Below are 24,288 nucleotides of genomic sequence, written 5' to 3' on the forward strand. Positions count from 1 at the left end.
CAGACAAGGTATCAGGGCATAGGTGTCCAGACTTCCCTGTAGAGATGGGGCTAGTGAGGCTAAATAAATCGCGTACTTTAGGAGTGAAGACTATACTCAATGTCACACTAGAGGGCCCTGTCCTTACTTCTGTATAATTTAATCCAATGATTTAGACAAGAACATATCAGTGGTATTTATTATAATCTAGAAGGTATAAAGAATAAGATCACATTACCAAGATTAAAAAATATTCCAACTAGTTGGAAAATGGTTTAAAATGATTAGCAAAATTCCTTGTTAAATTTGGCTCCACATTTATACGATGAAAAAAATTCAAATGTTCAAATACAGAACAGATGTGAAGCAACTAACAGCAGCGGACATAAAAAACACCTAGTGATACTAGCTGCTTATAAACTCAAGATTAGCCTACAGTGTGCCACTCAAAGAGCTAACGCTAGTGTAGGCCACAGAACAGCACTGCAGTTATCAATGCAATCTAATATTTTGTTTCTAAGCCACATTCTACATAAGGAGAATGACGCATGGAAAAGACCAACTAAATTCTAGCAACCATGTCACCTGAGGAATTGTGAAGGGCACTGAAGGACTGAAGGTGTTTATTCTGGTAGAGGAATTAGGGGAATTCAAAATAGTTTTAAACGTGTAGGGCATATCCACCCTCCTGTCCCCTGCCCCCCACAGAGAAATGCAATATACTTAATCTAGTTTCAGAGATCACGGCCTAAGGACATGATTGGAATCTACATGGAGCCACAGTAAACAAAGTGGCGCATATTTTAAGGATTATGACTGCCATACACAGAATGGGACACCCTATGTGTGGTGACTTCCTTGTCAGTAGGTAACACCAGCAAGGGGGCTGTGGAGAGAGCTGACTGGGTGGCTTGAAGTATGTGTTCCAAAGCCACTGTGGGCTGGACCCCCAATGAAACTGGGCATCAAGGACCTTAAGAACACAATGAAATCAAGATGCAAACCAGAATAAAAGAGCAACTCTTTTTCTCCCAGATGACTCTGTATTTGTTTGTGTTTAAGTATAACATTTTCCCCCTTTTTCTTCAGGTTGTCAAGGGAATGTCTGAGCAGGAGTGAGAAAGGTATTCAATCATATAATATGCCTTGACAATGTCATATTAGGGCTCAGAAAAAAATACAGTCTTCTGTCTACTCACTGTTTTTGCACTGACAAGTTCGACAGCCATTGTGATCGAGTTTGAAACCATAAATGCAGTCCTTCTCTGTCAGAGTGCAGTTTGATAACTCCCCACACGCAGGTGGATCAATTGTGATGTAGGTTGGTTCTAATAACAAAGAGAGGAAAAAAAAAATCAATGGAACATATGATTATCTCTAGATGCTATTCGATCTTAGAAATCCCACACTATAGTAAGTTACAAAAATTCAATCAATAATTTTCATCAAATTCTAAAATGTTTATAATATTAGAATGTTGTTAACCCCTGAAATAAATATTTTTATTGAGACTGTTAATAATGTAAATACTAGACTTCATTTTTTCTTTTTGGTGCTGGGGATCAAACACAGGACCTCACAAGTTAGGCAAGTGGTATGCCATTGAGCTGTATCCTCAGCTACTTCAATCCTTTATGTTTGAGCAGTTTGTACATTTTGGGGCATCCTGTAGAGGAGAGGTTAAAATGTTACCTGTTCTTCTATTTCCTCATGAAGTCTTCTCAATTCATTTTTTATAATTGTCAAAACCTAGCTGCCAAAGGTCAGTTATCTCACTCTGCATTCTGCAATTCTTCTGAAAGCTGTTAGCAGTTTTAAAAAAATTAATAAATCAGAGATGTTTTTAAGAGTAGTTTAGCATACCTGAATTTCTTTTATCTTTTATGTGACACTCCCTTGCTTATGACAGATGATATGATGGATAATGGTGACTAAGAGTTTATCCTCAGGGCCTGGAGGCCCGTGGGAGTGGCAGGGTGAGAAAGAAAAGAAAAGAAAAGAAAAAGAAAGAGCAGCCTAGCTGGGAAGAGAGGCTTGGAGGAAATCAAGACCGGAGGTGATGCTTTCCCTTCTCTGCCAAGTTAAGAACGAAGAGCTGCGATAGGGAATAATGGTAACTACACACACTGGCATGAAGCATGCTCTGTGTTTACACAATGCTGACAGTGTGTTCTTCCTAAATGCCTGCAAACTTCACTGTGCTCCAGTGAGGTGGGTGCTGTCATTACCTCTGGGTGTCTATCAGATGAGGAAACTGAGTACAATGACTTGCCTATGGTCACTGCAGTAGTAAGTTTCAGGAGATTCAAACCCAGGCATGTCTCGCTTCAGAGCACCACTCTCAGCTTCTATGCAAAGCAAAGGCTGTTGGAAGGTACCTGTCCTGTGGTGCATCAGTAAGGGACAGCTGTGGATGGGAAGAGTGCTAGCTGTGCAAAGAGTGTTGCCAAAGGAAACTGAGATGCTAACATATTTAAGTAGCATCTTTCCAACCAAAAGATATTATGAGCTTCTTTAAATCGTTTCTCACAATATCTTTGTGAAGAAGCCAAGTACAGAATGTCTCTACCTACGTTTTCCCAGATGGAAAATATGAGGTGCAGAGAGGGTGACTGGCTTATCTAAGTTTACATAGCAACCCAGTAGCAGGCTGGGAATAGAACAGAACAGAGGTTCCTGACCTCCTGTCCAACACTCTATCCATTAGTCCACACTGTCTTCTCAAGTTTCATCTCCTGTTACCATGGAAGACAGACCAAAATAAGTGTTTGAGCTGCCACTGCGAAGATCAAGAGGTCTGCATTTTTATCCACCTCGTAAAATGGGACAGTGATTCAACTCTTTGCAGGTAGGAGACAGAGGTGACCTTTTAGAGATGCTCTGACCAGTATTCCCTCAGTAAAGATATGTATCACGTGAACAGCACAGTTTGTCTGCCTTTATTACAACCCAGAGTTCAAAGAACATTTTCCTGAAATTTTTATATAAACTTTCCACTGCTATAAAATTTCTGATTTCCTTCAGTGACTAAAGCATTCTTTCTCATAGTTAACTCAAGGAGAGTTTTAAGAATGAATTAGGCATGGTTCTGCTTCCTTCCTATATTCTCTTTAAATTTACTGTAAATATTAGTTTTCAAACCTGTTTTTCTTTAATCATTACTCTTGCTAACCAATCAAAACTATGGTCTTATTCTAGCCATCAGTCCTAAAACTGCCAATATTTTGTCAAAATATTCTAACTACAAGTATAAGACAGAGAGAGGAGAACACTCACATCACCTTTAAGTAAACCACACCACGGGTTACCCAGTGAGAAAGGACTTCGAGTTCCAGAGAGTAACTAGACCAAGGACTGGGGTGGAGTCTAAACTTTACATGCACTGTTTTAGTGGATGGCATAAGGGTGAAGAAAAGGCTCAAGTACATTTACGCAGACCAGAACCTTGTATCCTTTACTAACATTTAAGATGTGAGGTTTACAAGAAATTTTGCCTTCAGAAAACATATTATGGGAAAAGACACATTTGGGGAAGATTACAATGATACCAAAACACAAAAAATGCATAATAATCACAGGGTGATATGGAATTCTACTCTCACTGCGTCATAGGGATTTGTTAAGAGACTGCATCGTCCAACTTTACAAATAAGATCTTTCACCTCTGAATGATATTTTTCTTCAATAGTCATATTGTGTTATTTTTTGATACATGTTATGATTAATGGGTAGGATTAGGAACGTGATCTGTGGCTTGAGAGTGAATGACAAAAAAAAAAAAAAAAAAAAAAAAAAAGAACAGACTGAGTTGTTTTGAGGATCAGGATCAGAATAACACTGACTGGAATAGTCCCATGCTCCATTCAGATGGCTCAATAGCTTGGTGAAGAGTCACGTACATCTAACATGACTTTCTCCAGGACAGGAAATAGGTTCAATATGCTTCCCAAAACATTTGGAATAATAGCTTTTGTTCAGTTAAACAAATGAAAATTAAATACACAGAAGGACTGTTGGGTTTGTGCTGGTCATAAAATGGGCATGTTAAGTATTTTAGATAAAATGAGTGCTTCTAGATGGATGCGGTAACATGCTAGAGGTAAAAAATTATTTTGTGCCTCTAAAACCAACATTTTCCCATTCACTAAGACCTACATTTAGATGGAAAAAATTGGTAAGTATATACATACACTGTGAATTCTGGAACCCTTCGTATTTAACATTAAAACATAGAAAAACTTAAATCATTTATTTAAGAAAACTGTCAATTTACACTGGAACTATTCTATTTCTCTTTGATAGATTATTCATTGTGATAGAGTAATCACAGAAAGAAGCATAATTTTTAAAGGCATTTTAACACTTGGCACTTGTTTCCTTATATTTAACAAACAGTATATTCAGATATAACCTGGAACAAATTCAAAAAGCCTTTTTGTGGGTGGTAACATGTTTCTAGGGTCCTTACTACTGTAATTCTACATCCCTGGAGTAATTTGCTTCATAATGGGCACATCTATAGGGAAGTAGCTAGAGACATCCTAATGCTGTATATGCAGTCATTTGTTGTATTCTATTGCTTTTCATCATTCTCCCAGTTTTAGAACCATTTCCTACCATATGAGCCGGTATCTACAGTAGTTCTATTTCTACATGAACAACATTACAATACAAACATGAAAGTATAAACGAGATACAAAAATTCCAACTTCATCAAACAGATCTGAGAATTTACTTTTAGTTTGATACATTAATATGTACTCTCAGAACCACTCCTACTGCTAAAGTTAGGGCAGTTTTTTTTTGTTTTTTTTTTTCCCCAGAAAGAAGTACTGAGATGAGAAAACTAAAAATTCAACACCTTATTCTGAGTAATGAACTCCAAAGTGGGGCAAACTTAATCCCATCCTGAGTTAAATCAACACTGCATTTACAGTCCTGAAAGAAGAATAACAAAGACCTGGCTAGATTTTTAACACAGCTTCTAATCCAAGGGAGTGGGGAAAGAGATGATTTTAAAGAATCTAGACTCATAGAATCAAAGGGCATCGAGGAAAGGTTGGTCAAACACATGAAGTGTGCATTCTGCTGGTCTCCAAAGTTAGAGTGTCCTGGAACTTGTTTATCAAGAATAATTAGTATTCTGTATTTTTCTCTAGTGTATGCAACAGTGTTTTGCATATGGAAAATACCTGATGGGTCTTGGCCTGAAGACCAGAAGGCTCTCATTTAAATCCTACACTTCCCCATAATAACTACATTATATGGGGTATGGTACTGAAATTATGTGCCAGAGTACACCCCTTTCTGCAAGGGTGATGGCGACCTCTGTCCTTGGCAAGACAGGTGAACAGTTCTGCGGAACAGAGGTCCTGTTGACTTCGGGAGGCACTGCTATATTACCTGTTGCTCTGGGCAAAGAAAACCGTCCCCTTTAAACAGGCTGGGTAGGGATGTGTCACTGAACATCTTTCAAAGCAGAGAAACAGCTGAGATCTCCTCATTTGGGAGAATGAGGAAATGGTCATAGGAGGCGGGATTCTAGCGAGGGAAACGTCAATGACGGGGTGCTTACGGGATCACCCTGAAATTCCATCTGGTCTGTGTTAAATCAGCTGAGGAATTAAAGAAATACCTTAATGTCCTCCAAAGGAAGAAGGCTTGAAACAGCAGGAATTCATTGTCTTTGGCTACAACTATTTCTAAAGGGAACCCTGGAACAGCTTCTTTGTGGAGAAGAATTCTAGAAATAGTTTCTGAGCCTAGAAGCAATAAAGAACAAAAATGGGTGTTTGTTATGTGTGCATCCAGTTTGCTGTTTCCTACTCTGCAACCGAGTGGGAACCACTGTTCTCTTCAACCTACTGTTTTCTTGAATCACTTTTAAAGACTCTTTCAGCATCATAGACTGTTCAGAAGAATTATTTTCACAAGAACCCTTGGGATCATGTCAAGAGTGCAAATGGGATGCCACCAAATTTTATCCCAGGTTCTAGAGGACAACATTCTGGAAGGAACCCTCTTAGAAGATACAGTAACACGGACACATATTGGTCCTTCATTTTTCATTTATTTAAAATTTAGAGATATTTATTTCATATCCTAAAGAGCCCAGCAAACTCCTTATCAGTAAAAATATTTTCATGGAAATATTGATAGTTTTCAAGAATTAGCCTCAGACAAAGTTTCTGAATAACACTGTCATATTTTTTAGACTGATATTCAAATACTTCCTAGGGGCAATTTATAGCTCTTCAATTGGAAAATTAAATCACTGTGATCATAATGAACTTGATCAAGAATATAAAATTAAAATGAAAATCATGATTCTAACTCCAAGGCTGCAGCAACAGGTCATAAAATAACATTTGGGGGCTGGGGTTGTGGCTCAGCGGTAGAGCGCTCGTCTCGCACGTGAGGGACCCTGGGTTCGATCCTCAGCACCACGTAAAAAATAAATGAGTGAAATAAAGGTATTGTGTCCAACTATAAAATAAATATTTAAAAAATAATATATTTGATTATGTTATCACAAATTGTTATAATTGTGGTAAGCAAATCTAAGTGTTCTACTTTCTTGTTTTGTTATTTTATAGAGAATCCTCAAAAAAGTGGCAGGGGAACTAGGAAATTAAATTCAATCTTTTAAGATGCTGATTTAGTTTTATAAGTCTTATCACAATATAGATAGTCCATTGACTGGAAAAAACAGCAAAAAAATATATTTTGACTGTCAGCAATATTAAAATGGGCAATAATTATGTTAATTTGCTTCTGAAACCGTTTACATAATCACTGGTTTTATATTTCAGGTATCAGTAGCTTCAACAAAAATATTAACAGATACTTTTAACTTTGTGCCTTATCTTTATTACTTTACTTCTGGTTTTGAACAAATTCATACAAGGTGCTTCCTGCTCTCTCAATTACTAGGAGCTGGCTATCTTTCATATATAATACTAATTATCTCCATTGAGAAATGAGTGAAGCATTTTTTCTGATTACCCTGGTAAGGCTGCAGCCAATCAGCAGCTCTTGAGTAGGGGTGGGTGATTCTGGAAATGCACAATCACAGACAGCATACAAGGCCAACCCTTTTAGGTTAGCTGATGCGCTGCTTATCAGGGTAACTAACTGGTTCCAGGTTTTGAGGGTCTTCATAAGTGCCACCTCCAGGCTGAGCTCTGGGTGAGTGGCAGGACTAGAGGGTCTGGCTGTGGGTAGCAGCTGTTTAGTGGCACCCTTGACTCCTATGCACCCCTATTCACATACATGCTGTCTTTCTGGAAAAAAAACTCACTATAGGTAAATTTCTAAAACAAGTATTTTCTGAAGATGGATACATTCTTACAAGTCTTTCGTAAGTGAAAAAAATTTTAACTAGGAGCAATGAGATAAATGATGCTAATTCCTCTCTCTCCCACTTCTCTCATATTTCTCCTTTTGGTCTTTAATAATGTTTTGCATATTTCACATAGCTCTTCTTTCTCAATTCATAAGTCTGCTTATTTGATTGTGAGAGACGAAAATGAACAATTATGTTCCCTTTTCAGGCTTAATTCAGGCACTCTCTTTCCTAAGTTGTGTTTTTCTTCTGGCTGGACTTGGTTAAGCCATGTGCATAGGCAATGAGTGGGAAAATTCCAAAGCTTCACTCACTTTATATGGCAGTTCAATCGCTAAATATATCAGGTCTCCTACAGCCCCACCAGTTAATGGTAGCCTGTCCAGAGCCATAAAACTGGAGATAAGCCTGGCCAAGGCAGAACGAAAGGAGATAGCTTATCTGTTTTACTGTATCTTCATATGTCATTCTGTTACCACAGTCGCTTTTCAAATGTGACCCATAACTAGGCAGAATACCATTTGAATAAATCACCTAGTTGTCAGCATAACTGGAGCCTGGGAAGAGAAGCACAGGGAAGATCAAATTTACCCAAACGAAGCCAGAGGGAAAACTATTGATGCAGACAACAAGAAGAAAAGAGTTTAGGACACAAAATTCCCTAATCTGGAAGTGGGAATTTCCATGGGGTATGAATGTGTACTTTAGAAAAATCTCATTAAGTCATGGAAAAAAATCTCCTACAGTGGGAGTTTTCAAATTCTTTTGACCACTGCAGATTTAGTTATCCCTTTTTCCTTTGTATATATTTCTCATGACAACACCTACATCCTTGTAATTTCTGCAGTACTTATCTCAGAGCACTTTCTTTGTTTTATTTTAAAACGAATGGTGTGAAAATGTTCCCAAGATTTGTATTATTTTGTGGTCAGATAGAGAAACAACGATATTATTTATTTTAGACCTATTTATTAGCTCTGTATGCTTTTTCCAAGGAATCTTGGCTATTGAACATATTTTTCTTCCTTTACCAATCTCACATTTAATATGAAAAGACAGTAGTATGATTAGGAGATTATTATTAAATGACCACAAAAGACAAATTAAAAAAAATTTTTATGGAATGGGTTATCTTTTTTCCAGTAATTCAGTTTGAGCAGCTCACAAACTAGCACTGGATTCCAAGAATAACCTGGACTTTATATTTGTCTTAAATTTTATTCTTATATTCTTTTTATTCTTAGTTTTCAAAGGGAATATATCTTGGTACCCTTTAGGTGAAAATGTCACATTCAGGTGAGCACGTGTACATATGCACAATTCTAACAGCTATATTCAGCTCTGGCAGGTGGTCACATGGTCAGAGCCTTTGGTAAATGGCTGAGAACTTGGGAAGAAGTTAGGGACAATGCCTCATTCACTGTTTATAACTTCGGCACCTAGCACAGCACTTGGCCTACTATTATTGCTTAATAAATTAACAAGGAAGAAAAAAAGACATCTGAGCACCTAAAGTCAGGGCATATCATTCAACAGAGAAGGGCTCAATACTGTCCTCAAAACAATAAATCTCTGACTTCTCACTTTTAAAGGACTGACAGCGTCGTAATGCCTCATCACCATGGCAGCCCCCGTACATGGTAAGATACTCGATGAATGAGCTCCCTTGAAGCAGCCAAGCTAGATCTGATGGCAATTGTAAACTTGACACACTTATAGTAGTGAAAATGGAATGAAAACCTCCCAAATCAAAGCATTTCAAAGTGAGATACTCAGAGATGACATGCAGGTTCCTGCAAGGGACTTCAATATGATCTCCATCGTAGGCTTAAGAATACACAGAAGGTACATTCCTAGAGGCCTCCCATCAAAGTTCTTACCATAAAGTCTGATACCCCAAATCTCAGTTCTTTAGAGAATTCAATTCTGGGATAACTATCCTATTCCTTGATGATCTCAAATGAAAAAATGTGGCTAAAATAGTCCTGAAAATAGGAGGGCGTTTATCCAACTTAGGGCTCACCTTTTACCAGATGAAGAATGGTAAATGACTGCTCAGCAGAGTCAGTACATGATCACCTGCAAAGACTGGCAGGAATCAGAGGAGAAAAGGGAAGAGGCTGACCAGAATGCATAAGTGTCCGTGATGGAATCCCACAGACTGGCACAATGATGGGGACTGAGGAGCTCAGTGATTTTACTCAGTGGGGACCTGGAGTTTGGATGTGAACAGGGCTGAGCAGGAAACAACCCTGAGAGGAGAGAGCGAGCCAGAGAGAGCAGACCAGGGCTCTAGGGCTGAGTAATGTTCCTAGGTAGGGAAGGGAGGCAGCCATGAACAAGGCAAAGCAGGAAATAAAGTCAGCTGTCCCAGAGGTTGAACAGTAAAGTTCGATAAGAAAAAGAACTGGGAGTCAAAGCCTAGGGTAGGCCAGAGGGCACACCAACAGTAACTGGGTCTCAACCATGAGAATGAACCCAGGAGCAAGAATGACTTTTGAATCTGAGCCATGATACTCAATGACTTTCACATTCATCATCTTACTTTCTCATTCTCTTTCTTCTGACATTGAGGGTCTTGAGAGAAGCAATGCTAAAATCACAGATTCGGAGACAGAAAACTCAGGTTGAGTCCCTGCTCTCTCATTATCTGACATACCACCATGATCTCTATGGGCTTCTACAAACAAGCAAATGCTCCTTATTCCTACCTCATGATAGTCCTACAAGGCTCACGTAAGGTTGTAAAGAGAAGAAACTCTAAGGGTTACATGAATGACTTGATGCTGTAAAGATGGTTGTAATGACAACCCTGCCTGCTCAGAGGTAGAACCAGTCTCAGATAATAACTAATTAATGAAATATGAGCCTTTTCATGGGTCTCAAATGTTCAGCTGACACACGGTATTACAATCACTTCAGCATTCTGAACCCTGTCCGTGTAGCTTAAGCATCATTTTCTATCTCCACTGAAAATGCAAAAAGCATCTGGGATGTGGGTGGGTCTGTGGTGTCATTTTCATATGGTCTGGTAAGCTTTGGAGCATGTTAGTGACCAGCCACTGGCGCCTTTCACCTTTGCTGAGTAGCAGTCTGAGATCATTGTTCCACATTTTGACCGTGTCTATGGTGTCTCCAAGAGCACAGTAATCTCATAGTCATCAGCTTATCCAATGTGAGCTGAAACAATGACTGTGTGCCTGGCTGACTGTGTCCTTCCCCTCTCATGACAGGGGCCTTGCTGGAACTTTAGGGACAAGGGCAAACTCATCACAGTTTCATTCACACTATTTTGGTATCTCTGCCAGCAGTCCTACCATTCTCAAGTTAAAAGAAGGCAGAGAAGAACCATGTCTAAAAGCTGTCTTTGATCAGCACATCACAGTTTCAGAAGGACAGTGATCTCAAACTTGTGTCAACAGTAAGAGAGTTCAACCAGTACTTTCTTAGAATTGGAGGTGTTTTACTCAAAAAATAATGTTCTTATTATCTGCCCCCAAGCACGAGGGCTCCCTGACAGAAGCGAATTTGTATGGCACAGAATCTCTATGGAATCTTTTTCTAAAACTTGGTTCACAGAAAGGATGACAGATTCATAGTTTTGAAAAGCTTGGATCTTGCTGATTCCTCTCAATATCCAAGGCCTCAGGCCATCCCAAACTGACAGCTTATTATCTCTGAACATATTTTAGCTTTGCTAACAAATAGAGACTCCCTGAACTGTTTTAAAAGTGAGCCGATATGCAAGGCAATAGCTGTCCAATTAAGGTGAAAAAGAACATGGTCTTCGCCTTCCCACTGACAGCCACACTGAGGTGGCTCCAACACACCAGGCCCAGGAGTAGGGGCAGAGAAGAACCAAATCCACAAACAAGCATATACATAAAGTTCCACCTGATTCCACCATAGAGCAAAGACAGCCCAGTTATACCAGCAAAGAATGCTTTTTTAAAAGTACTCAGATACATGTAAGTAGAAAAAAAACGACGAGCAGTGGAGGATAGGGCTGGCATACAGAATGCATGCTGCAAGGTCTGGTCACTGGGCTGGGGGTAGCTTACAAACTCGGTTCAAGGTCTGCTCCAGCAGCCAATGTGATAAACAAACCCACAATGCTATATGATTCTCCAGGTCCACAATGACCAAATCTTAAACACTTTAGAATTTTCTTGGGGCTTTTTCATCATGTTTTACTCTGGTGCAAAACAGAACCTGGAGTTTTGACCTGACATTTATTTCTGATTGACAGCTAGCTTTCCAGTGGCCTGGATACCTGAACTAGGCTCTGTTGTAAACAAACCTGATACGTTTAGTTAATTTTTCAGATTCAAAAGTAAAATCCACTCAGTGTGTAGGCAGTTATCCTATGCTAAATAAAAACTGGGTTGACCTGCTAATAACTCAAATTCAAAAAAGTGTACAACCAAAGGCACTATGTCCATTACGTCTTCTGACAAATTTCAAAAATGTGCTGTTTAGCATTGCACATCCTGTATCAAATTTAGATCAAACTGATGGTTACTGTCAGGGATCTGGCACTGCTGGATCCCCATAACAGACTTCCCCATCTGCACCCTGGGACTGCTGCAGTGAACATCTGAGAGTCTCAGGCTGAGAGGCAGACACATGGGAATGATGCTATTCCTGCCACCTCAGCAGCCACAATAATGGGGACATCCATAGCAGCAAAGGACATCCTTTAGGAGACATTTCTTTACCTTCAGTTGTTCCTATTTTTTTTTTTATCCCCATGTAACATTTTATTTTCAATGATCAAATACAGCAGAGTAAACAGTTCCAATTGGGTCTTTAACAATGACGCACTGGGACTATTCACTATCTCCAATGCTAATGCTCATGTCCTAAGCAATGTGAAATAATTTTGCTTTAAAAAGACACATTGACTATGTCACAAAACTGTTTAAAATGGTATAATAAGAAGAATTAGAGAAAATATTAAAAATAAATGATATTGAGTCATTAACACTTATTTTAAAAGAGCAATTTTAATTGCAAATTATTTTTTATCTAAATTATTTGAAAATGTTTGAATTGAACACCTACAATTTCACAAAAATGTACCAGACCATTTTGATGTATACCTTTAGTCTCTATGAGTCACAAAAGTACTACACAGTAGGTGAACTGGTGTATATATTTTTTTAATAAACACACCAGGCATTATGCTTACAAATAAGTGTTACTGGTAAAAGTACTCACTTTTGGAGGCTATATGCTTGTGTTCCCCAATGCTGGTCATGTTAAAATTCTATTTGAAACTTGTCTTCAGATTTGCTTTCAAAGCAAATGACTATGCCATAGGAAACATTTTACTGTCACATCTTGTTTACTCTCAACAATCTCACCCTGGTAGATCACCCACCCTTTCCACCAGACTTAGATATGAATGACTTTGGTTATTTCCCAGAATCTAATAAACCTTCAAAGTCAGACATTTACAAAGCTGAGGATATTCCAAAAGGATGTGCTGTGAGCTCCAAAGTCAGTTTTAAAAGAAAAGCACCAAAAATATTGGAGTGACTGCTTTCCTGGAACAAACGTACAGTTTTCCCATATAACCATTTTGAAAGGACACTTCAATTGAACACGTAAATCTTGGTATGTTTAAAAATAACCTCATTATATAGTCCAACACTGCAGTAGTGCTGAGAACAAATGTGCTTCATGGGAAAAGTACTGAGACCAATCCATTCCTTAGAATTGAGGCAAACACAGGAGGAGATGAAGATGAGGACTTTTAAATAAGATGGTCAAATATAACCATACTTAGGTACAGCAGAATTTCTCCTTAAAGCTAGAAACTGTGATTACCAGTTAAAAGGTTAAATCTCATTTGGCTGACAAAAGTTAATTCTTCTACTTATCAATGGCTATACCCTAAGGAAGATGGGATCTTTCTTTTCAAAGTTTGCAGGCCTTTTCTGAAGGGCATGTCTCTTAATAAACTTCATTAACTTCTGTTTGGTTGTCTAAGATTTGTCTCTTATCCAAAAAAGTTTAACACAGTCTCAAAAGAGATTGTGTTTATTTAAGCTTGTTGGAAAAACATTCCTATCATTTCAAGAATGACTAAATATTTTTCATTCACATAGTTAGCATTCCAGACCATGTTTTCCTGCCTCTGTTGATTAGATGAAAATTAGCAGGCCTAAGTCTGATCTATTAGATGCAATTATCATCTTAGTAGGGAAATCACAAGACTCCTAGCTCTTTTAAGTACAGGAGGGGGACAGCTGGGAATATAAAGAGGAACCTGTTTCCTATACCCTACTGCATCAGGGTAACACCTAAACTCTGCTAACTCAGAGGCAAGGGCCTTTCTACCATGTGCTCAGAATCAGCCCTGAACAATTCTGAACAGTTAAGGCATTAAGCACTGATCATCTGTAAATTAAGAGTGTAAGGCCAATAAACCTTCATTTTTTAAAACTTTGGTCAGTGTGTCAGTTTTGCCCGCCACCCCCCCAAAAAAGTCAAATACAAAGTGCAAGGCATTACTGACATAGACCTGGAGAATCAGCAGCAGAACTCTGGCTCTAATCAAGAACAAGCACTTCTTCCCCTAACTTGCTTCTGCAACATTCACTTTCACATCTGTTTAGGTGTTTATGTATAAGGTGGATCTAACAACCAATGAAAGCCACTTTTGGAAAACACATCTTTCTGTAAAGCTATGAAAACCCTCACATCTTAAAAGTGATAATTTAAGGTCAGAGGGGAAAGTCTTTTACATCCATTTCGTGTACACTCCAATGTTATTTTACATATCTAAATTTTTTAAATGATAAAAAAGTAAAAGTATCACAGAATTTTTCATCAATGAAAAATTTCTCATGTTTAGCTGAAAGACCTAGGTTAACACATGGTCATCTGCCATGCATTTGGTACCCAACATTATGACCTTATTTGGACAAGCAGAAAACAGACTGTGTTATATTTTAATTTCCATTTATGGAACTAGTTTCCAGGACATTTAGAGTTAAAGGATGAAACAGCATGCCTGACAATCTTTAGGATATTACGAATATTTTATTATTCTTGGCTTACTAATAATAGCACAGTGATATGGTCCTAAAGCACTACCACCCATAAACTGAGTTCTGAACCCTGTTATGTACCAGAATGTTAATAACATGTGACCTGTGGCATCTCTGACTTCTCCGCCCCTCTGGGGTCAGCCAAACTATGCTTGACTCCTTGCCACAGAAGCAGTAGCTTAATCGTCTGAGATACTGTTCAGTGGGGAAGCATTATGGGCAGGGCTGGAAACATTTTTTCCTTTTTTCAAGGAATTCCACCCAGATATGTGCCTGGTACAGACTTTTCTGGCAACCCAGTAGAAATCTCCCTTGAAGCACAACTTGGTTCAAACTTTTATCATCAACATTTGCAAAAGAATACAGTGCTCCTATACAGTTAGGACTGATGACAAGGAAGACACTGCACTTGACAGCTCTCAGACCTCCAGTCTTGTGCTGCAGGCAATTTTTTGGGTGAGACGAAGTTGAAGTGGCTTACAAAATCCACATAGATTGAGACATGCTTACCACCTCATCTTCAATACTGCCCCATTTAGAACCAGGATTTCTCATCTAAGTAAGGAATCCCAGAAGCCAGGTGGTGGTTGTGGAGGATAGTTGATTTTTCTGGTTCAATCACATTCCATCCTAAATCCACAAAATTAGAAAGAATCCATGCATAGTGAACCTCTTATTCCTTCACTTCAAGTTGATTAAGTCCAGGTGAACAGAATTACTAGGCCTGCCTAAAACTCAGCTTTGTATCTGATGATAATTCTTCAAATAACACTGCTTCATGCTACCATGGACAAATTTTTAAAATAGTGAAATAGAATAATATGATGAACCTTTATGTGTCCATCACCCAGCTTTGAAAATGTATAAAGCACTCTTTGATTTCCTGGGGCAGAAACTTGATTTCTGAGACACAAAAGCCGGAGAAAGGAAAATGCCCACTCACCCAACTTTAAGCATGGGATTTATTTACTGGCAACATGAGTATCATTTTTAATGCTACCTTTTAAAATATTACCTATGTTGTTCTTAGTTCTTGAAAAGTGATACTCTGATTGGCTCCCAAATCCCCAAGATCATCGAAATCATCAACTCCTCCCGGCAGGAGGTTCTGCACACAACCCAGCCTGAAGAACACTCAGGTCACAGTGGCCACCTGGGTGGGGTCCAGACACAGCCCACGATGAGACAGCAGATCAGGTCTGACATTAAGACTTGTTAAGTCGTGATGAAATGCTTATCTCCTGCATCAGGTGTTAAACTACATTGGCCCCACACCTGTCCACGTCTCTTGTATTTTTCTTACTGAGCATTCTTGAGTATGTCACATATATCTCATGGCCACATTTCCCTCCCCAATACTTTATTTTACCTTCAATTATAAAGCAACAAGATTTGTAATGGAAATGGTATCTTGTCCCTGGCATCTCTCTGACATTAAGAATCACTTTGGGCAACATTTATACATGACAGTACAGGGGTGTGTGTGGGTGGGTGGTGGGGAGATAGCAGATTATTTTAAATACCTGACTGTATCTTAAAACAAAAGAAAACAAAACAAAATTCTTGCTGGTGTAAGTAACCGAAGTAATAATACAGTGGCAGCTACATGTGCGTAAGGCATGTCTTAAAAATACTTGGTATTTGGTGTCACAGTGAGTATTAGCCCTGAGCTGGGAAAGAACAAACTGCAGATTACACGCTAGTCATGGGAGGCCCAGGTGGCTGTCACCGGGATGGAGCTAAGAGCAGAGTTTGCATCAGAAGCCAATGTGAAGCCAATCAGCCCAAGTTGCCTGGAGATGTGTGGGCACACTGCATGTCAAACCTACACAGCACTCTGCTTTCTGTTCTCAAAATGTGCTTTCAAATACAAGCCTCCTAACATTACTCTTTCTTCAACTGACCAGGGGTTCAAATGGCTGTCAGCTTCTTGGGCTCTGTTTAAAAGTGGCCCTACATCAGGACCTATCTCAGCTAAGGAGGAGATCTGCAGGAAGGGGTAAATCTATTCATGAAAAGCTTTTTGAGCATCTCCTTACACACAGATACCATTCTAGGAATTCAGAAGAAGATGGCAAATTCCTTGATCACTGGGGACAGGCCTCTTTCTGGTGTGCAGTGCCCTGTTTGTTTCAGAGGCAGTGGATGTACAGGGTCCAGAGCCTGGGCTCCGGGACACACGGCTGCCAGTTTCAAGCTATATGACCTACAGCAAGTCACATGGCCTCTGAACTGGGTGTTCTGCAGTGATAAACTGGAATGAGAGTACCTACTCTGGAGGGAGGCCGCAGGGATCAGATGAGCCGACGTTCTTTAAACACTCAGGCCCAGCACACAGAAAGTGTGTAAGGAAAGTTACGTGGGTTACGAATAAAATGATTCAATGGTGCTAGAGACAGAAAAAGACAAATTTTGTTTTTCCCTCCCTATTTTGATTTTGGTTTTTAAAAAGGTCATGTCTTCCCTGTATACACTGAAATCACAAACTTTACATGCTATTCCATGCTTTTCCACCCCAGCTCTTTACAAGAGTCTGAAAATAAAAAATAATGGGACTGATAAATAAGAGAAGATGCAGAGAAAAGTCAGAAAAGCAAAATATGGGAATACAATAGTTACAGACTGACAGACTGCAATGGCTTATCTGTATACCTGAATTGGGTGTTGACGGTCACTTGCTAAAACTTCATCATAAGAGTACTTAAGTGCCAACTTAAAAAGCACTTAGGTACTTGTGAATCAAGTTAGCTGTCAAGTAACAACCTTGTCTTTAAGGGCCCCCAGGTTCATGTCCCCAGTCCTCTGGGAGTAACCAGGCACACTATGCTGTCACTTGGAAGGTATGTGTCTCTAACACAACCAAACCCACAGCAAGGTTCTTCCTCCCTGTAGGAGTTAGCTATGTATGGTGATTCAGTAACTTATTTAGAAGAAAGCTGAAGCCACAATCCTTGTGTGGTGTCCTCTCCTCTAACTTCAGACCATGACTATGTACTCTGGGATGCAGGTAAGAGGTAAGGGCTAACACTTGTTAAGCAACTGTGTGCAGAGGAATTTACTATGTATCTTAACTGTGTCAAAAGCAGTGCTTCTGTTTTTCTCCAAATGACTGTGGCTGATTGCTTATTTATTACAAATTAACACCCTGCTTCTCATTTCTTTACAATCCTTTCGCTACTCTGAAATTAAGAATTTAAATTCAATTTCATTTGAAATTATAGTTAAGTAGGCTATTCAATGCTACAGAATGACTGCTGAGAAAAGATAGTTTCAAATGGTTCCATAAACTTCCTTGGACTCTATACAAAAAGACCCGTACAACTTGTATTATTTTATAAGTTTATTATTATGAGTAATAAATAAACTTTCATATCATCTTAAGGAGTCCACTGTTTTTTTGATTCCATACCAAAGGTTCTTTCTGTCCCTCTTACACCTTAAAATGACAGTTACTGGAGAGCAAATTCAATCTTACATGAAACTCACTACCCAACTACAGTAAAAATAAAAAACAATACAAGCAAGATAAATTAGTTCTCTGAGAACTAGAAAATGAAATCTTCTGGAAGATTTGATGAAAAGAGGTAAGTGCCAGAGCACAGGAGAGAGAAGAAAGGGGACCCGTAGACTCTTAGAGCTGGAATGACAAAGATGCTGGGTTTTGCTGAGGTGAAGAGGAGGTGGGGAAGCTCACCCAGCAGGGTCTAAGGCCTCCTTTCCCTGAGGTCTGCCTAGTGGGGTAAGAGGGTAGGCAGGCGATCACATCCCAACACCTGGAGTAGCTTTCAAACTGCAAACGATTTCCTCCCCTGCCACTCCACTCCAGTCTCTCCCTAACACACAGCCAAAAGCCAGAGATGAGGAGAGATTAATAAAGGAACTAGAAATAGGCAGCGTGAGGAAGCCGGGATGACATCTGGGGGCAGGGAAGCAACATAAAAACAGCTAAACCTGATAGGATTTCAGCTTATCCCAGGAATGTGACACACTGGAAACTTAGAGGAAAATTACCTAAGTCTCTCTCAACCTTATTTTCCACATCTCTGAAATGGGGTAATACAACTATGTATGCCTTCAGCATAGGGTGGTGATGGCGAAAATGTGTTGGGGACAAATGTCAAGCACCTTACCCACAGTACTCTATGTAGACAACCTTTACCTTCTGGTTTAATATAAAACTTAGCCTAAATATGTTCTCTTAAGTTGTCTCTTATTTATGTTTGCTTTTTTTGAACTACAAGAGGTGCTTCATTCATTTTCTGGAATTAGTGGCTCACCCAAACTGTAAATCTTTTCTCAAACAGTGAAGAATTAGATGGCAAGTCTATGCAGATGCTGCAAAGCATAAACACTAACAAGACCACACTCACTCACTTCTTAGCCAAACATCTCCTTGGGGGAAACAACCAATCAATTTCCTATATAATTCTATTCATTAACGGCTTCTCTTCTCCACTCACACAGATATGCAAATGGAAGAAAAAGGTGAGTGCAAAAGGATCTGCCTTCCTTTCCTCTTGCAGGAAAGGGTTATTCTTTTTATAAGCTTTTAAAATCTTACTTTGAACTTATGAAGTAAGCCACATGAGATTAAAAAGCAGGGGTTGAATGGATTACATGTCTATGCTTTTAATTTTTCTTATGGGTTCACACACATGTATACTTAAATATTTCAGGTTGACAACAGACTGTCCCTTAACCTTAGGGACAGACATACCCACCTTTAGCTGCATTGAGAAGCACCCTTTCCTGTAAAGCCAACTACACAACCATTACACATATTTCTACACACTCCCTTTTCCCAGCACTGAAACTCTTGCCTTTCTGGGGATGGGAGGAGTGTATGTGAGAGGAGGGGCGATTTCCACAAAATCATCTCTGGAAGCTATAAAGACGTGGAGGGTGGCAGCTACACTCTGAATGGAGTAATGGTGAGGGAACTGGTGATGTCAATAGAACTAGAGACTTCCAGCTTAAATTTTTATTATGTGATTTTTTTTAAGGTCAATAATATATCTAACCCCTCAAAGGTTAATGAAGCTAGTTAGCAAATTTTTAAAGTCTGAATTTACCAAAATTTAGGTAAAAGCAAAAGATTTCTTGATATTTAAAAGACAGTCTAATTAGCTGACTTTCTGGAAAAACCTTTTAGTTTCTTGATATCTATTTTAGAAAGTTCTATAAGGATCTGTACTTAATGTGGATTAATTCTGGACACACATTATGAAAACATGTTTCTCAGTGATAGATAATCTCTACTGGATCTGTCAGTAGAAATATCTGATCTACTGTCTGTTCCAACAGACATGGACAGAAGATTATGATGACAAGAGTAATGTGCAAAGAATCTTCAAGGTGGAGGAAACGGACTGGAAGAGCAGCTGGAATGGAAAAATTAGTCCAGGATACCTCAGTTTCTCTCCACTGAACAGAAGAGGTAGCCAAGACAGAAGTAAAAGCATTAGTGGAATGGCAAAGCCACAGTCATCATAGCTTCAGAAGGAGGAAGGATGCTCTGTGTGATTGAATGCAAATGGCCTTTGATGATTTGGTCCTTTTCTGACAGCTGTCAGGACTCTTGGGTTTATGGAAGCAGCTCAAGTTGAACATGTTACGCATGAAACGTGGATCTTGATTTCCAATTTTATTTCCCTGTGCTGACACTGGGTGTTAATTAGGCTTACAACAAACTGAATTAAAACGTATATACCCTTATACTATAATGTATTCATGTAAGTATATGTGCAGTGAGAAAAAAGACTACACTACTCTCATTTTAAATTTGCAACATTTTTCTCAAACGATGAATCAGGGCTGTATAATAAATTGATCTGTAACTAGTAACAGCATGAGGCAGACATTATGAATGAGGAAATAAAAAACAAACAAGAACATACTGGTAGAAGCTTCTTCTCCAACAGGAGACATTTGCCAGACACTCATCAGAACTACATGGCTTACCTTCACACACAGGGCAGCACTCCCCAGGCACTTTCACGGGGTGCATGCAGCTCTGCCCACAGGCTGTGGCCACGCAGTGGGGCTCTCCATTGATGCATTGGCAGAATGTGCAGTCGTCTTCCCGCCACCGGTCTCCATGAGCACGGATCTGGCCATTGGCATAGCAGCCGGCAGGATTGTTAAAAGGATACACTGGATCTAAATTAAAACACGAGTTCAGAGTAAGATTGAGGACAATCTAAATCTTATCTCTACCTGTACCTAAAGGCACTTTTTTTTCCTCCAGGTTTTATTCATCAATGGTTCTATTCCAACTGTGATTAACAGAAGCTGGGGTTACATGAGGGATCCCTAGGGTTACATGCAAAAGCAGCTGTCACACCAAATGTACATCTTCTCATCCTGACACTGCAGTCAGGGAGGAGGAGAGGTGGCCTAAAAGCCAATGTGCAAAGCTGTCACTCCACAGAGTTGGAAAGCTTTCTGAACAGAGCTGTGGGCTGGCAATTAGAAAGCATGGATCTATTCTAGGCTCTGACTTTTTCACACCTCAATTTTACCACCTGTAAAGTGGAAGGATATTGCTCCATTGAAATATCCGTGATGCTGTTGCTTCTGGGACTAAATGACTTGATTCCCGTGGTGCTTGCAGGCCTATGTAGCAAGAGGAAGGAGCAGCCTCCAGGTACCTGCTCAGCCTCGGGCATGACAGGCTGGTTTAGTCATGCCTTAGGTCTGTCTGGTGCCTCGGACAAAGACTAAACTTTAGGCAATTTTTCTCCCCTAATCTGGGAAGTTAAACAGCAAAGGTTGGGGAATGGAATTAGCCAAGGCTACTATTAAAAAAAATTCTGAAGCAATATAAATGCTGAATACAAATCCAAGTATCCCTATAATGACAGCAACTATATAATTATTCCACTTTTTAAAATTCACAGAAATATATAAAATATGGCATCCACAAACAAGTAGTGCCGTGCAAGGAGGACAGTCCAGAGAGTTTAGAGTTTGGTCTTTATTCTAAGGAGTTCAGAGGGCACTGTGACAAAGTTAGAAGGTCAAAATTTAAAATAATATAGTCACAACTTTAGAAAGGCAGTCTGCCAGCTGGAACAGGCCAATAGACCTGAGCTAGATAAAACTTTCTAAATTCCTTTGTAAAAAAATATTACAGTACATACTTCATTTCTACTTTAAGCCTGGATCTGAATTCCAGGAAGTGAGACATAACCAGATCCATGTCCAGACAATTCGCTATGATTATTACTTGGAGGTTCATATCTGTGTTTTTACACCATCAACCGCTGCATAGTTTCAGATGCTATTACAAACTAGGGACAGCTACAGAACAAATCAATTGGGAAGGCTAAAAGTTTTATGTGATTTTTTTTTTTTAACTCTCTCTCACCATAATAATATCTAAAAAGTGAGCTACTTTTCTCCTGCTTTGGTGAAAATGACTTCTTACAAGGGAAAGGGCTCTGTGTTAGGAATGCAGTTTTCATACTTCAAACATTTCAGGTCTTCAGTCTGATGTAGCAAACAAGCTCAAATGTTAAAAGGAAAGGATTTTAGTACAACAGAAAAAAAAAGCAAAGAACTGAACGGACACTGTGCCCTCTCATTTTGTGTGCAGATATCAGGCAAAGACCAACACATGTGACAGTGGATTGAAGATCTGTGACCTAGTCAGAACAACAAGGCTCACATGACCTTCCTTTCTGGGGAAATAGCACTGTGTGGTCAGAAGAATATGGGAGACCCATTCAGGCCTGGCGTCATCGTAAACTCAAGACAAGAGATTGGTTTTCTGAACTTCAGTTTCCTAGGGCTTAAAATGGGTGGGTGGTAGTAGGCGGTCTTTAGAGGTACCATTCTGAAATGCTACGTATAAACTACAGAATGAGAAGGTGGAGCCTGCTGCTGGAACATGCGAATAGATGTGGTGGAGAAGAGGGGATAATGAATAAAACAGGTCCTTGAAGAATCAAACCTGATGCTCAGGAACACTCTGATACCTGGCCAGATATGGAGTCAGGCTTAGCCCCTCTCGGAGCTGACGGCCTGGCACTGTCAATGATGAAGACCATCCTTTTTAGCCAAGCATCCAAGGAAACCAGGGGGTGAATTCTAATGTCAGGGTGAGGACAAAGTTTTGTCCCAGGACGTGCTAAGGCACTGCTAGAACTGTAGGAAAGGCCAGAAAGCAATTTCAGGAAGTCTCAAGTTGACCTGTAGACAATGGGCATGACCCATTCTCTATAGCCAAGATGAAGAGCGTCTCTCAGGGAGATCCTTTTACACTCTGCCTGCTATTGTCAGCCTTCTAAAACACTGACGGTGACATCATTAATAAGGAACTTCAACATTCCTCTCCTTTTTGATGAGACTGAATTCAGCTGACTTTGACATTAAAGCTCTGGACCGTGTATTCTCATATCAACCTTCAACCAGCATTTTTCCTTACCTTCACACACGGGGCAGCACTCGCCTTCAGGCACATAGTACCTCTCACAGTTCAGTTCCCCGCACTGGGCAGTGAAGCAGATGGACACGCCCCCTTGGCATCGACAGAATCGACAATTGTCCATTCGAAACATGTCCCCATCATAATACTCCACGTTGTTGAAGACACATGCTGGCTTTGTTTCTGAAGGAATGAAGACAAACAAGGAACATTTGAAATAACTTTTGCAGTACTGAGGATCAAACCCAAGGTTTCATAAGTGAGAGGCAAGCACTCTACCACTGAACTGCATCTCTAGACCAAATAAGCATATGTGAAGTCCTTAAGTGGTGTCCTTTTATGCTTTCCAAACAGCCTCTAGAAAATTCTGTCAAAGAGCAGGAAGTTATAGTTTGGTGAAAATTTACTAAACTCAATCTAACTTTATAATAGAAGCGACAAAGCAAAGTAAAATAAACAAAACGTGTTGCTATCCTGTTTACACAAAGGAACTGAAATTCTCTTGAGCAAAATCTACATTGACTTCCTCCCACCCCGCAACAAAGGTTAACTTTGTGATCATGAAACTTACATATCTGGTACATGCTTTAAAGAGTTTATATTTGCTTTGTCAAACCCTTCTCTACCTTGAGTGCAGGATCCTACCTCAATATTAGGTTTGGTTCTTCTGCAAGTAATTTAGTGAGGCTTTTCTTTTAGTTTGGAGGTGGCAATGGTCTTCTTCTCTTCCTTTGTTCCCTTCTAAACTCTTTTTTCTATTTAGTTTAATTATCTATCATTTTAACAGTGCTTGTCCTTTAACCTGTATTACCTCACTTAATTTCAATAACAAAGATCTGATGTGGATTCACTATCCTGAGTTTAGAAGTGAGGAAATACTAGGTAATTTGCTTAAAATCACACATTTCACAAATGATAGAAGGAAACAGTAGCCTTCAACTAAAAGCTTGTGCTTGCTCCACTGCTTTAGGTATATTCTGCTAAGGATTCATAGTCCCATTATGTAGAACACTCTGTATGATAATAATGATATTTAAAATTTTCTCTGCCCTGAAAACTCTCTAAACTATTCCTTGTCTCTAATTTTGGTTGTTTTAAAATAATCCTCACGAGACAAAGACAACACACACACACAAAAACAAACAAACAAACAAACAAACAAACAAACAAACAAAAACACCCTACAGATCAGTACCTCTTATGAATACAGGCATAAAAATTCTCAAAGAAATTACTAGCAAACCACATCCATCAACATATAAAAAGGACTATATGCCATGACTAAAGAGTGACTAAAGAGTATCTATTCCATGAAGGCAAGGTTGGTTTAACATTCAAAATTCAATTAATTTAATAAGATATGTCAATGGAATAAAGGACAAAACCCATATCATCTCAACAGATGAAGAACAAGTATTTGACAGAATCCAATACTCTTTCATGACCAAAATGCTTAACAATTAGAAATAGAAAAGAAA

At 39.3% G+C, this 24,288-nt stretch overlaps 1 protein-coding gene across 1 annotated transcript in view; it reads right to left on the minus strand.

Annotated features, from left to right (window-relative positions):
• The window catches only part of Crim1 (cysteine rich transmembrane BMP regulator 1), a 179,548-nt gene that overhangs the window by 46,263 nt on the left and 108,997 nt on the right, over window positions 1-24,288 (minus strand). The window contains exons 6-8 of the mRNA XM_015479775.2: window positions 22,811-22,993; window positions 20,344-20,541; window positions 1,179-1,307 (exon numbers count right to left, since the gene is read on the minus strand). Of these exons, the coding sequence (XP_015335261.1) occupies window positions 1,179-1,307; window positions 20,344-20,541; window positions 22,811-22,993 (510 nt within the window). The remainder of the gene's footprint in view (window positions 1-1,178; window positions 1,308-20,343; window positions 20,542-22,810; window positions 22,994-24,288) is intronic.

This window comes from Marmota marmota, unplaced genomic scaffold (assembly GCF_001458135.2).
Source record: "Marmota marmota marmota unplaced genomic scaffold, marMar, whole genome shotgun sequence".
NCBI classification, from domain to species: Eukaryota; Metazoa; Chordata; class Mammalia; order Rodentia; family Sciuridae; genus Marmota; species Marmota marmota.